General features: G+C 32.5%; 1 protein-coding gene across 1 annotated transcript; it reads right to left on the bottom strand.

Annotated features, from left to right (window-relative positions):
• Positions 1–2,427: 2,427 nt before the first annotated feature.
• On the bottom strand, positions 2,428–2,877 carry LOC122587821. The gene has a single exon (XM_043759985.1). The coding sequence runs from the start codon at positions 2,875–2,877 to the stop codon at positions 2,428–2,430; it is 450 nt and encodes a 149-aa protein (XP_043615920.1).
• Positions 2,878–12,616: the final 9,739 nt, after the last annotated feature.

Raw genomic sequence — 12,616 nt, 5'->3', positions numbered from 1 at the left:
AGATTAGGGACTCCTTATTTTAGAGACTGTTAGGGACTCAATTTAGACCGTCCATTTTCATCCAATTTAATCACCACTGATCATCTCCGGCGACATCTCCGACCATATTCATCTCTGGCGACATCTCTGGCGAGACTTACACATGTGTAAGTACAACTTACACATGTCTAAGTTGCATAAAAATTATGATTCAGAGCGGGCTTCGCCCTTAAGGATATTCATAAACCAAAGCAGGTGGGGGTGGTAGGTCATTGAGGGTGATAGGTGATAGTGTGATAGGTCATAGAGGATAATAGTTCATAGGGGGTGACCAGTGATGGGTGATCTACCTAAAAAAAATTGTACCTAAAACACGTGTAAGTTACTTACACATGTGTAAGTCTCGCCGGAGATGGTCACCGTCGCCGGAGGATCATGGTGGTGGTCGGAGATGATCATGGTGGTGGTGGTGGTGGTGGTCAGAGATGATGGTAGTGGTGGCCAGAGAAGAAGTTAGAAGAAGTTCCTAACAGTCACTAAAAAAAGGAGTCCCTAATTTAACTTTTCCCTATATATATATATATATACATATATATAGGGAAAAGATAAAATGAGTCCAGCTTATTTTGAGTCCAAAAAAAGTCCATTGATTTTCTTCCATCTCCTCCAATTCCATCCACCTTCTACCACCACTACCATCATTTCCAACCACCACCATGATCATCCGGCGACGGCGACCATCTTCGGCGAGACTTACACATGTGTAAGTACAACTTATGTACACTACAATGAATGTTAAAGGCGGAGCCCGTCAATCCATGGCACTATGGCAGTGACCAAGGGCGAAGCCCGTCAGTCCATGGCGAAGCCATAGCGGCTAAAGGCGGAGCCCGTTAGGTAGATCACTCATCACCGGTCACCCCTATGACCTATCACCTTCTATGACCTATCACACTATGACCTATCACCCTCTATGACCTATCACACTATGACCTATCACCCCCACCAATTTTGATTTATGAATATCCTTAAGGGCGAATCCCGCTCCGAATCATAATTTTTGACAACCACCACCAGCCACCATCATCGCCGGAAAGTTAAATTACACATGTGTAAGTTGTACTTACACATGTGTAAGTCTCGCCGGCGATGGTCGCCGTCACCGAAGGATCATGGTGGTGGCCGGAGATGGTGATGGTGGTGGCGGTGGTGGTGGTGGTGGTTGGAGTTAACTTACACATGTAACTGTGTAAGTTACATGGACTGTTTTTGGACTCAAATTAGCTAGACTCAATTTATCTCGCCCTATATATATATATATATATATTTGAAGTTTGTTCATTCTTTAATATTTATATTTTTACTTTTGTTTTTAGCTTTTTTTCCTTTATAACATTATTGTGTTCTTTTTATTAAGAAAATTGGTTGGGAGTGAAGAGGTGAAAAAATGACAAGTATAATATTGCCATCACTCTTTAGTACCGATATCATTGTGACATTATCTACCAATAAACTAAAACATAATTAAGATATTCTTGAAACGATACGTGTCGTAATTCTTGATCGACACGTGTCATTTTAATTTTTTTATTCTATTAAATTAACTTTTTTAATTGTATATAGATTCAACTTTCTTATTAGACATAGAATTAAACTCTAATTCTTAGCTTATAAATACAAAACACATTATAACCTTATTTGATTAATCGTTTTTGCTCAATTCTACACCTCCTATTACTTATATAACTTATAATAATAAGTTAATAACATGAAGAATTCAAAAAGTTTAGTTTACGATCCGAAATCGCAAGACTATTTGTCGTCATTATCTATGCTTACAAGTTTCGATTTCGATGTAATTTTAAAATTTTATGGTAAATCCGAAACTTTAACTAAACATATATTGTATTTATCATTACTATTTATTATAACTTAATTTCGATTGTCGGTTTACTTTAACTAAAATTTATTTTATACTCACAAATCATGTATGAAGCATATTCGAATTTCTTTATAAAACAATCTATATAGCTACCGTACATCGTACGAGTTATTTCTTTATAAAACAATCTATATAACTACCGTACATCGTATGGATATTAGGATTAGTTACTTCCTATACCACTTCCCAACTCATCAATTAAACAAAAAAAATAAAAATAATGCCAGATATTATACTTTACGGCCGGTAGCTGGTAAAATAATGTTAACATGAAATATAAAGGTAAAAGGTTCATTATATTACTGTGGTAAGTTGGCCGGTAACCTACATTAAAACCAGTAAAATTATATACCTAGCTAATACTTAAACCCTTCAAATTACCAAAACAGTGCATTGAGTATGAAAAGCAAATTGACAATATTTGAACAAAAACTACTGAAAGCAACATATACTTGTAATAATAATTATCAACAACAAAAAAAACACTTCAATATAGCTATAAAGTTTCAACTTTTGGAAAATGTGTTCAGATTTGTTTTCGTTGTTCCTGCATAAGACTTGCTTCTCAATCCATCTATCTTCATCTTTCCATCAACATCCGAAATCGGTGCGTCTTCATCAATCCTTCCCATGCCAACACTCGCACTTCTAGCTCGCATCAATTGTTGTTTTACGTACAACTCAAGCTCGGCCCTACTTAAGTTAAGATCTCCCATTCTAGACGTCGAATTCGCCCTTATGAGCTCTCTTAGATCCTCGGCTGCGCTATCTGTCGACGCATACGAGGTTGTACTAAAGCTTCTTGGCATCCCTGTCATAACTCCTGCCCGGCCGTAGGTTGTGTGATTAGAGCAGTTTATGATACTTTTGATATAGAAATCTTTTGCTTTTGACATCATACGATAAGGTGTTGTGATGATCCTTATGGCCAAATTTTTCTTTGGTTTGGTAGCCATTTTTAATTTCTTGTAGTGTATGCATTAACATTGAATGAAATGGTAGGTCGTTTGTTTATAAATAATAATAATAATAATAAAATAAAGACTAATGCAATGAAAGGGAATTGTGGTTTGACGATTTCCTTATAGCGGAATTGAGTCGTATAAAAAATGTCATGCCACGTATATGTGGATAAGGACATGTTGTACACTTTGAACACGTCGCAATAAATAAGATATTTTTTTTCAAAATAAACATGTTACTTAGTAGTTATATTACCCGGATTAATATTGCTTTTGGGAGATATATTCGATTTTTTTATGTTTAAACGTGTCTGAAAATATTTTGTCGTGTATGAACGTAAAAAATGGTAACCATTTACATAGTCAATTTTATGAATAATTGAAGGAAATAAAGAAATAAATGCTAGTCATGTAAAAATGTGACAAAGACAAAGAAAATAACACGTACTAAAATTATACTATTATATGTAAAATATAAAAAGAAAAATAGAAAATACGATATAGATTAAATCATTGTAGAAAATAAAAAGACAAATGAACATGGATATCATATTAGCTCTGTACAATAAATTGTAAAAAGCCAACACAACTAAAAAAGCAACAATTTTAATTGAAAATATAAATAAAAACATGTTTTTGTTAAATTGGGAGACTGTAGACAATACAAATTTAATACAAAAACTACACTCCAGTATCCGTTAGAAAAATAAACCTGATTTGTAGTAGCTTGTGTAACTCTAGTAGACACTAAAATAGCATCTAAAGATCATTAACACCCGCTTGTAAAAAGGACTTAACTCCCAGTTAAAGAATGAACTGATTTGCAGTTGTTATTGTTACTCCTATTAGACACTCAAACATAACTTAACCATCATTAGCGCTTGATGGACTTTTTTAAATATTTTTAATGATGAGGACTATTATTGCAAGATATTTAACGACAGTGACTAATGTTGGTTAAAAAGTATGCTGAACGGAGAACGACGCACTCTATTTACATATAGAGAGGGAATTGAAAGTAACAAAGCGTACGGCGACGGCGTTAGCCGTGGCGATTGGTGTTGTCGGCAGTGGGCCGACGACAATTGGTGACGGTAGTAGCTCCGTAGATTAACAGTTTCAACAAATTACTACAATTAGTTCTCACAACTTCACATAAACTTTTAGGATAGTTTTGGTAGGAAAAGAGTGGATGAAAAATTATAAGTAATAGGGAGGAGTATTTTAGGATAAAAAAAAGAGCTTAACATCACGAAATTTTTTTATAAAGTAATATAGAATTAAACAATGTCTAGAGTTCCATTGATTTTATTTTATTTTGTTTTTATAATAATGCTAGTTTCGATTTAGACGTGTTGGAGACAATTTTAACAAGTGATTTGTTAGACTTCAAACCTCCTCCTTATAGAAAATATCTTGATATGAGAAACTCAAGACTCAAACCTGATACCTTGGAAAAAACGGACATTCGAGGCCCACATAGTAAATTTATGAGATACTTCTGATTAAACCACCTAAATGGAGTTGGTTTCTAAAGTTCCATTGATATTTTCATAAAAATATAGTTTTTCACAACCTCTTTTGGACGACAACAAAATGACTTTTAGAGTATCGAAAAGAATTTAAAGGAATTTTTTTTACAACATCCAACAAAAACTAATATCCGATTATTTGAGATTATTCAATATGACAACAGACACACACTACAAACAATATTACATTTGTTCATATTTTTAGGTGAGTGTGAACAAATTAAAAATTTTGTCATGCTTTTTAGTGTGTAGAAATATATTGAATTAAAAGTGTTTGAAAATTTCTTCACACTAAAAAGTGTGTATAAATAAAAGTTCACACTTTTTAGTGTGAAATTTTAAACTTATTTTGTCACACCTCATTTGTTCACAGTAACTTTTTTAGCTCATTTGTTCACGGTAACTTTTTTAGTTGCCGTGAACAAATGAAGTGTGACAAAATAATTATAAAAGTTCACACTAAAAAGTGTGAACTTTTATTTCTACACACTTTTTAGTGTGACAAAATTTCCACACACTTTTAATTTAATATATTTCTACACATTAAAAAGTGTGACAAAATTTTTAATTTGTTCACACTCACCTAAAAGTGTGAACAAATGCAATATGATTTGTAGTGACATTATTTTCATTTTAAATGGACGAATTGAACGAAATCTATGTTGATGATCATTCATATTATATAAAAAACATATTTTTATTTTGTATATGTTTGTTCATTTAGTTAAAAGGCTAATTACTTGGAAAGTCCTTTAACTTGTTACTGAAACTTTTATGGGGCTCGAACAAAAAAAAGTTCTATTCGGGAGAAGAAAAACGGCTAAAATTTCTTTTATGGATTCCGTATAAGTAGCCAGTTAAAAATAGGGCTAATTACTTGAAAAGTCCTTCAACTTGTCACTGAAATCTTTTCTGGGGCTCCAACAAAAAAAAATTCTATTTGAGGGTATGAAAACGGCTAAAATTACTATTGTGGGGTCTCGTGTAAGTAGCCGGTCAAAAAGTATTTTGAATGTAATTTCTCTTTTATTTAATTTCATTTATGGATTACATAAAAATTCCAAGTCATGTCTCTATACAAAACACAAAAATATAATATATATATTTATGGGTTCCATCTTCATTCCATCTTCATAACCTCCGACCATCCTACCGCCAACACCACCTAAATCCGACTACCCTTTTGCCATAACAGATTTAGGATGTCATAATCACATATTCCCTATGGTAACGTCAGCTCATCATCAACATCACTAGTATATAATCACATCATCGGAAAATCAAAAACAACATACAAATTTTCAGGCCACCCCAACACAACCACCACAAAGATCCGGCCACAAAACTCATGAAACAATTTGAATAATCTTGATTGTATCTTTGTCCCCATTTAACCATTCTCATGTTCAACTCTTATTAAACAACCCAAGTTAAAGATTTGAACCTTTTACTTAACACCACCGCAAATCTCCATAGCCGCCACCATAAAGTTTATGACGCCAGCAGCAGTGGTTTTGAAATGGAAGTGACTAGATGTCATATGGTACAAGGGAATATAAAAAAGTAGCTAATTTGAAAAAAAAATTGTTGGAGCCCCAAACAAAGTTTTAGTGACAAGTTGAGAGACTTTTCAAGTGATTAGCCCTTAAAAATAAGGATAAAACCGACTAGCTACTGTACACATTAGCAAAAAGTGGTCACGGTCGTAATTTTAGCCGTTTTCATACCCTCAAATAAAACTTTTTTTTGTTGGAGCCCCAGAAAAAGTTTCAGTTACAAGTTGAGGGACTTTTCAAGTAATTAGCCCTTAAATAAATACAAAAACTTTTTGACTTCATGTGTAATTCGTTACATGTTTAGTTCCTTTACAACCCCATATGGGGGTCATGTACGTTCCTTCACAAGGGATCTCATGTTCCATCACAAGGGATCTCATGTTCCAAACATCTATAGGTTTACATCATAGCATAGTTCTAAATACAAAAATAAGCAGCTTGCCATTCATGTAACGAAAAATAAACTCCATCTGATTTAGGGTGGTCGGTGTTATGTCTATGTTGACGTTTACGTACATGCGTGTTTGCAAATAGGGATGTGCACGGTTTGGTCCAAACCGGCTAAACCATTTTAACCGGGGTATTTGGACGGATTGGTTGGTTTTAAATCAAAATTTTGAACCGGCGGTTTGTTTTTTTCCAGAAACCATTTGTATGGTTTGGTTTTTGGTTTTCGATATTATACAACTCTGTAAAACTGAACCGGACCATTTAGTTATAATAATTGTAAGTTTATATCTATATTGATATTTTCACACTTCTAATTAATATTTATATTCATAGTTAATAATGTAAATTATATATATATATATCATTTGTCAAAGTTGTAGACATGATATCGAATCTTAAATTGTTATGTTTGTTTTGTCTAACAGGGCTTGTAAATATTTTGTTATGTCATGATATCGAATCTTAAATGCTACGTATTATTTTATGCTTTTATACATTTAAGTTTAAAAAAAAACGTTTAACCGTCCAAACCAAACTGGATTAATTGGTTTTAGTTTGTTTGGTTCGACATAACGATTTGAACTGATTGGTTTGAAAAATCGTGAAACCATATGTATTGGTTTGGTTGAGATTTTTGACTAAAACCATCCAAACCGGACCATACACATCCCTATTTTCAAGTTCATATTCCTTAACCTAAATACAACCTAATTAATGATTGTGTTATAAATTTGAAACCAAACCCTTCCGCTTATAGAAAAACTATACATGTCGACCCATGTGTAATCTATATAAAATCAAAATCGTTATGATAAAAAATTTAATTTGAGACGTTTTATATTTTTGGACTCGTATAATAAGAACATTATCCAATAATAAACTTATACGAGTATAAGATATAAAGAATATACAACAACAACAACAACAACAAAAAGACTAAATCTCTGGGGGTAAGATGTAGACATTCTTGTCTCCAAACAGAGGTAGAAAGACAGTTTTTATAAGGGTCTCCGATCAAATGAGAAAATAGCAAAAATGCAAAAAAAAATAATAACCATATCTATCGATTGAACATCATATAACTACATCAAGAATAGAGATTAATAGGAACATTAAATAATATCTTAAGATATGTAGAATATACACATTAAAAATAATCTTTTATATATATTAAAACAAAATCTTTAATTTAAATTTGAAAAAGTGTGAACTATTGATTACATTTTACCTTTTATTTTTCACCATTAAATTTTTCTTGATGACATCATCATTAGCAGAAGAATTGGTCAATAACATTTTTAGTCCTCATACTTTACTTATTACATCTCTTATAAAAATATTAAAAACAAAAACTTTAATTCAAAAATGGAGTAATCCAGACCTTTTGTTGAATTTTTTTTCTTTTTTATTCACCTGGATCAACATGATGACATTATTTTTTACTCAATTTTTAGTAAAATACTCTTTTAACCCCTTAACTACAGATAGTATGCTCCAACAATACATATATTAATGGATAATGATAAATAGGCCAAATTGGTATACCTAAAAATATGCCTAATGATAAAATCATGACACATTACAAGATGAGTGGTAAAGATTAAGAGAGAGAAAACACATGATACATGTGTCAAACATGTAATAAGAATAGGATTTAGGCATATCAATCATTTTCTTATATTAACTAATATTTGTTATAAATCTATTTATTTATGTGGCTATCCATAACACCCTAACTATTCAGATTCCATTATTTATGTATGTCTTAGTTGTACTATATTGTATAGCCTATATGCTTCATGTATATGGAAAAGAATTAATGAAAAAGCTCTTCTCATCTCCATCTCTTATGTCTATTTTACTATTGTTCTATATCTTATTATAAGTGCTATTAGGTCATTGTTTTACAACAATATTCTACTTATCAATCAATATCAATATTAATATATCTAATTTTTTTATACCCTTTTTGATTTATATATATATTATATAACAGATATTATCTATCTTTCTTTTAACTTTATTTTAATTTCATATATGAATTCCTTATAAATCTTTTTATATATTAAATATCATAAAAAATAATATTACCCTTTTTTGATTTGTTATCAAATAGTGATTGTTTCAAAAATTATATATTCTTTTAGTTGTTTAATACTTGATTTTCTAACAAGTATAAGTAATTATGTGAGCTTCTTGATTTGTATCAATAATATTATGATCCATCTTTCGTTATAGTTTATTTTTCGTAATACTTTTCTTACAAATAATTAATACTCCGTAACATATAATTTTGTACAGTATTTGAATTATAGTTAAAATTAACCTTATGTTATGATGTATAACTATATACATGCTGATATATGATCAATGTTGAAAAATATGGTCATTATACTTTACTGTGAATCATTTGAATGAGCTCATCGAAGATATTTTGATAAAGAGTCATCACAATTATATTAAAATGTATGAGTATTGTAGATAATTTACACATTAGAAAAATAAAGATTACATTTGTGCTCTCAATTCATCATATACAATATCATGGCATATTAAATTGTGTTTGATAGGGTGGTTGACATTTATGCATTTAAAAAATCTTGGAACATCCGGGTTAAAATCGTCTTACTTTGGAAGCAGACGTATAATTACAACCCAAAATCTATCTCGACCATTTGAGTCTCTCTTTGATGAAGAAGGTGTTAGGAAATCAATAAGTTTGCTATGTGTAACACCATGCTTTATAAAAATGTGAATTTCAAAAAAATTTCAACTTTTAACATAACACCGTTAATTAAATATGGAAGCGACTTTTAAAAATACCAATTGATTCCTAACGGAACCAATAAAAAACATAATGAATGTCTTAAAAAGGTGTTACCAACCAGTATCATCACAATAATGTAAATGAAACCCACAATCAACCTCAATAAAGACAACCAACGTAATAAAAGCCAAATGGGCTAAATAAATAAGTCTACTTAAATAAGCCAACGTCCAAAATCTCCAATAATAGCTACCCATGTCACAAGCAAGCTACCAAGCCACTGATCAATGTCTAACCTAAGGGCATAACAAATTTCCACAAAACAAGTGTCAGCTATTAAAGCTGAGTAAGATAACAGGTTAGTATAAATAAAAGGATTGCCAATTAAAATACTTTAATAAATCAACTCATGCATATATAAAGGCACAAACAACAAAACAACATAAACTGCATAATAAGGATTATCAAATCATATAATGTGCGTAGCAATCCCCCATAATCACCAATATCCACATAACTGCTTAAGCTGCTGAAAGGACTAAACCCGATAAACCGAAAAACACAAAAAAAAATTTTTACCCCCACTGCGTCGCAGTGGGATTGGACACTCCCCACTGCACCGCAGTGGGATTGGACACGCTCCCACTGCGCCGCAGTGGGAGAAAATCATCTCGGAGCCGCAAGTTTCCACTGCGCCGCAGTGGGCACCAGATCAGCAACCCTAAACTCCTTTCGACACTTGATCAAACTTACAGCCTTCAGATTTCAAAACGAACTTCTTAAAATACATTTCAGAGATTTCCCACAATAGTATAGACACATTTTAAACATAATTACAACATCAACTTGTTTAAAACCTCATGAACACCATCATTTGGTCATTTACCCATTTTGACACTATTCTCGCCCAAAATACAACTATACAAACTTCCCAAAAGTTTTGCATTTGACCTTTTACAGAAATTTATCAAAAGTATGACCATCAACTGAATGTACCAAGATCCAGGAGTAAAGGGATTTCTAAACCTCTATTCCAAACGATTGTCATTCATCCATGAACGACCTAATACCTTCTAGTCTTGCAAAATCTTTACTTCTAATGCTTCAAGCTTTAACCAACAACTAGTTCCTTCTTCCGGAACTACCTATAAAATGGTAAACAACTAAAATATAAGCAAAGGCTTAGTGAATATACTTGCATACATTTATGAACACGAAGGAGGACATCGTACAAAGGACTATCACATGTAACCTATGGCATCATCATGTCACATTTACATACTCACCTTTGCACACTAAACACTTTACATGGATCCATATAAGCAAACAACATAAACATGATCGACTATCGGGGTTCTTAGGCCCCGGAGATTCTTAGGCCTCACTAGATCAACTATCGGGGTTCTTAGGCCCCGAAGGTTCTTAGGCCTCATAACTATGCCCCATATGGGCCTATGCCAAATCAATCACCACACATGGATAAACAAACTTCAACATAATGTGGTCGATTGACCCAATGTATACATAAAGGTATGCAAATATACTCACCTCCTCCGCAACTTGGATAATGACTTGATAAAAAGATAAAACACACAACAAGCTTCAACCTAAGATCATAACATAAAATGTATAAGCCCAGATTCACAACTTGAATAGCTCAACCTAGTCATACTCAATCACTAGCCTTTCTAAACCCAAACCCAACTCATTTGTCATTGAGCTACTTTCATTCTCAAAAATAACACTAGGTAGTTCAACCTACCATTTTCATCAACATTTCCAATAACTAGTAAAAACTTATCTTTCTCATAAACTACAATTATCACATGAACTTATCAATTTCATAATCAACTCAACACATAACTTAATGACAAACTAGGTTATCTAAGGAATTGGAAAAAATTAACCACAATTTAAATTCTAGCAAAAAACCCCCAAATTGGTTCACTCCATGAACACTAATTTCAAAAGAAATATAGAAACTAAATTAGGGAAATCAATACCTCAACAATGGAAGACAATAGATTAGGGTTTTCAATTCACAATTCTTTCCCCTTTTTCTCTCAATTTTCGGCCACCACCACCAAAACCCACAAACCCTAACTTTTGAATTCTTTAATGAAGATTATATGTTGGTGAAGATTATTACTATAAATTCTTCCTTGAACTTGAGAGGATTTATCTCTGATTTTGAAAATATGAGATGGAATGCATGAAAGGAAGGTGAAAAAGAAGGAAAATAGTAGTGGAAAAGTGATTCATCAACAAGGTGGAGGGCTGGCACTCTTTGGAGCTGCCACGACCCATCCCACTTTTTTGTGGGTATTTTACCCGCTATCCGCTAAAGTTTCAACTAAATTAACCCCACATCTAAAAACAATATACTAGAAAATTAATTTAATATCAAGACTATGAAAAGGAGTTAATTTCTTTTACCTTAAAATCTTGGGGTGTTACAGCTGCATAAATCACCAAAGGTTATGCCATGATAAACTACATAAAAAGTTGTGTGAGGAGGCTAAATAGCCAATTATGGAACCTCACACCCAACTTGATGGGTTGACCTTACGGTGGTCCATTTATGTCGTTAAGGATAGGCATAACCAAATCCATGAGTATTCCGTTAACACCAGGTGGTCAACCACGACACCCGAAATACTCTAAACACCAGGTTGTATTCACAAGAGAACCTGATCAGGGTCCCAAGTGACGCCATAGCACACTCCGCCTAAATAGACGTCATGTGGGTTAAGCTTAACTCTTACACTAATGCTCGAAACTTTCACCAAAAGATATATTAAAAATATATCACACCAATATCTACATAATATTTTAGGGCCCTTAAACGTGTACGTGACATGGCAACCTAAATCATGTCTAGTGTACTATGTATACAAGTCCACATAAATCATTTATCACACAATCAACAAGCTACATATATCAACAATGTAACATTAAGCTCAATTCTACCCAAGCATGCTTTAACAACATCCAATAAACCTCTCACATATATCTCACACCCAACATATGCATGAAATAGTTGAAACAAAATAAAAAGGAGAGTTTAATTATTAAAACTAAGTTTTGTTGTGTCCCTCATGTGTCAAAAGTAAGTTATCTTACCTTTGAGAGCTTCACGAACGTAATTTGCTACTCCGAATGTTCGAATACCTAAACAATTGCATAATAACGACACCAATATTAACACTAGCTATTTTAAACACATAAGAAGATGCATGTCTCAACACTCTGTTTGTTTACTACTCATAATTCTACAATAGGTCATGCATGCATCTATAAGAAGATAAAAGTAAATTTTTAATACAACTTTAGTTAGATTAATTAAGTCTTGCTATATATATTATTTGGTGATGGCAAAGGCATCACCATCGTGTTCTTTGATCCCAACACCACAAGATAACTAAATG

This window comes from Erigeron canadensis, chromosome 2 (genome assembly GCF_010389155.1).
Source record: "Erigeron canadensis isolate Cc75 chromosome 2, C_canadensis_v1, whole genome shotgun sequence".
NCBI classification, from domain to species: Eukaryota; Viridiplantae; Streptophyta; class Magnoliopsida; order Asterales; family Asteraceae; genus Erigeron; species Erigeron canadensis.
This window is presented reverse-complemented; position numbering and strand designations above follow the sequence as displayed.

What these genes read in the sequence shown, in the direction of transcription:
- LOC122587821 (XM_043759985.1), bottom strand. Translation starts at nt 2,877, where the DNA reads ATGGCTACCAAACCAAAGAAAAATTTGGCCATAAGGATCATCACAACA.